This window comes from Contarinia nasturtii, unplaced genomic scaffold, assembly GCF_009176525.2.
Source record: "Contarinia nasturtii isolate CC-2019 unplaced genomic scaffold, AAFC_CNas_1.1 Cnas_scaffold_2521, whole genome shotgun sequence".
Classification (NCBI taxonomy): Eukaryota; Metazoa; Arthropoda; class Insecta; order Diptera; family Cecidomyiidae; genus Contarinia; species Contarinia nasturtii.
In genome coordinates this window covers 1-2,844 of record NW_022199842.1, presented here as the reverse complement: position 1 = coordinate 2,844, position 2,844 = coordinate 1, and the positions used below count along the sequence as shown (strand labels likewise).

General features: G+C 36.3%; 1 protein-coding gene across 1 annotated transcript; it reads left to right on the top strand.

The window, feature by feature from the left end:
* Positions 1-617: 617 nt before the first annotated feature.
* On the top strand, positions 618-2,837 carry LOC116348561 (transient receptor potential cation channel protein painless-like; the record flags this gene model as incomplete). Its single annotated transcript, XM_031779590.1, has 4 exons — positions 618-1,356; positions 1,444-1,507; positions 1,597-1,779; positions 1,848-2,837. Coding segments are annotated over exons 2-4 (1,212 nt in total), but the record flags the coding sequence as incomplete, so codon positions are not given.
* Positions 2,838-2,844: the final 7 nt, after the last annotated feature.

Below are 2,844 nucleotides of genomic sequence, written 5' to 3'. Positions count from 1 at the left end.
CATTCCCACACAAAACAAAAGCGTTGCTCTTGTAACTTGTTCAATCTGTCTTTGTCTTAAAATGATTGCGCAATTTTGTATGTTGTCTGTGAACTTTACCGATGAGAAGATGAGATGTAACCGATTCATTTTTCGTCCATTGTTTTCCATTGCCTTTTTTCTCATTCTGCGTCTTATTTTTTCCACAAAAACTGAACATAAAGCTGCTGCACACTCTTCTGCCGCTCATCGAATGTAATGTATATTGCGTTGAGTGATGTCATCCATTGACTAGGATAAGACTTGCCGGCGTCAAAATGTTTGGCAATCGATTCGTCTGAAACAAACATAAACTACAACAATTTTCAAGTAAATCTTGTTAAACTCCGAAATTGTTTAACTCAATATTTCATACGATTCATAAAATCGATTTCGCATGAAAGTTAATGTATTATAAAAATTGTGTGTGCGACGTATAAAGCACGCATTTGTCAGCGTTACTATTTTCATTGCCATTGTGAGTCATATTCGTTTTCCACGCTCCGCTCCCACTTCTCTCCATATTAATTGGTGTATTGTGTTGGCTTTATGTATTCATGTTATAAGCTACCCTGGCAGTGCCGTTTTGCCTTTTTACCATTCAACTTGCTCGCAACGAACTTACTCGAATTTCAACAAATTACTTCGTTTTTTTCGTGCTTCATAAGATTTTCAATTTTCTAAGCATTTCCATTTGGCTTCGATGTAATGTGCAATTGACCCAAATCGCCAAGAGGACATAAATTCGTGACTATTTTTCAAACAAACAAATGGCGACAATCTCTTTTGGAACGACTAAAATGCTTTTTGTGTTTATGAAATGGAAGTGAGCTGTCTCTTTGTGAAGAAGTAGAAAAATTGTGACGTTGAGTGATGTTAAAGAGAAGTCGTAGAAACAAGCAAAAATTATCGTGTCGACAATTCAAAACTGACTTCAATGAAAAACAATATTTTGTGAGAAATTGATTGAAATCTTATTTTGTGTATTTTTCGGTAATTATTATGAAAAAGGAGTATGTTTCATGCTCATAATATTAAATCATATCGTAGAATATTTTACGAAAAGTGATTGCATGAGAATAAATTACAGTATGGTGATAAGTCAAGTGGGTGCTACTGCTTGGGAACAGTGAATTTAATTCATATTTAAACAGACTGTTATCTAAATCAAAAAGAATTTCTATATGTATGATACATTTCTTATCGAAAAAAATTGCGTGTAGCATTGGGAATTTCGTATGGACTTAAAAATAAGAAAAAATACAGCACGAAACAATGAAATTTATTCATTGAATAAAGTGAGAAAAAAATCTTCTACGACACTGTTAATTGCTATAAGTGTGTATACACAGTGTGTGTCATGCAATATGGCATGTGTAAAAAAAATAACTCCATAAAATAATAATTTGTTCTGGTTTTTTTCAGATAAACTTGTTTGCAAATCTCAAAAATGGAAGAACATCCGTTAGTGTGCTACGGTGACCATCAAGTGAGTTAACCTTGAACTTCTCATCAGCATTGTTCATTGGTTTGCATTGTTTCCTCCAATTAAATGGTTTTTCTTTTCACATTGAACAGAGTCTTGCCAATGCGCTGTCAAATCGTGATATAGATTCATTTCGTCGTGCACTACATTCCCCCACAGAAGTTGAAAAGCGTGACATCGAGTCGTCGATGACGATATTTGAAAAGGCGTGTCAAACGCCCAACTGTGCCCAATTCATTGAAGAGTGTATTTTGGCCGGTTGCGATGTGAATAAGGTATATTTTCGATTTCATTTTCCTTTCAATCAAACAAAGTGTAATTTTTTTCAATTTTTTGTTTACAGTTGAATTCCGAACTCAATAAGCGACCAATCAATTTTGTTGTTGATTCGCATTGCGTCGATAATTTGGCTGCATTGCTTCGAGATCCAAGTGTAGACGTGAATTCAAAAGGGCCATCGCTTAAAACACCCGTTAATTCGCTTGCCGAACAGATAACCAACGAAAATTTTCGAAACGTTTTTCCGTGTATTAAATTATTGATTCAACACGGAGCGGATGTAAACGTACCAGATTGGCGAGAGACAACCCCAATCGTACACATTCTCAAGAATCGTAATTTAAGTGCGGCCAATAAAGAAGTGATTGTAAAATATTTACTTCAAAATGTGGTTGAAGTTGATATCGATTCGCATCGAAATGGTGAAGCACGAAAATTACTCCAAAAATCACTGCCCGAAATTGAGTTGATGCCAAAATCCATTGACACCACACTGCCAAATAGTACATCGTCGCATAGACAATGGAATTTTAATCATCTATTTCTCGCATTGAAAAATGAACAAGAAGACGAATTTCTGCAGGGAATTCAACAAGTTGCTGAGCAAAACCCGATGACAATGCAAGAATTATTTACAGCCGCCGAAAGCAGACAGACATTACTGATTGTGGCTGTTGAAAAAGATTTGGTGTTGGCCATAAAGAAAATGCTCCAGCTCGGCGCTGATGTTAATTTCTTTGTTGATACAACGAGAGACACAATGTCACCGGCAAAATGTGCATGCATTCGTGGTCACTGGCGATCGTTGGAAATACTTTTGAGAGCACCTGAATTGGATTTGAATTCGGCTCCTCTATTACCCATCACCGTGAAGAATTTGGGTGAAAAACCGACTAAAGTTTGTGACTACGAAAGATGCTTTGAAATGCTTCTTAGTCACCGAAACATCGATGTGAATCAAATGGATATGAATCATAGTACGGCTCTGCATTATGCGGTCAAATTCAATAATTCCCGAGCTATTCTTGAGCTATTAAAACATGGCGCGTATGTCGGAGTGC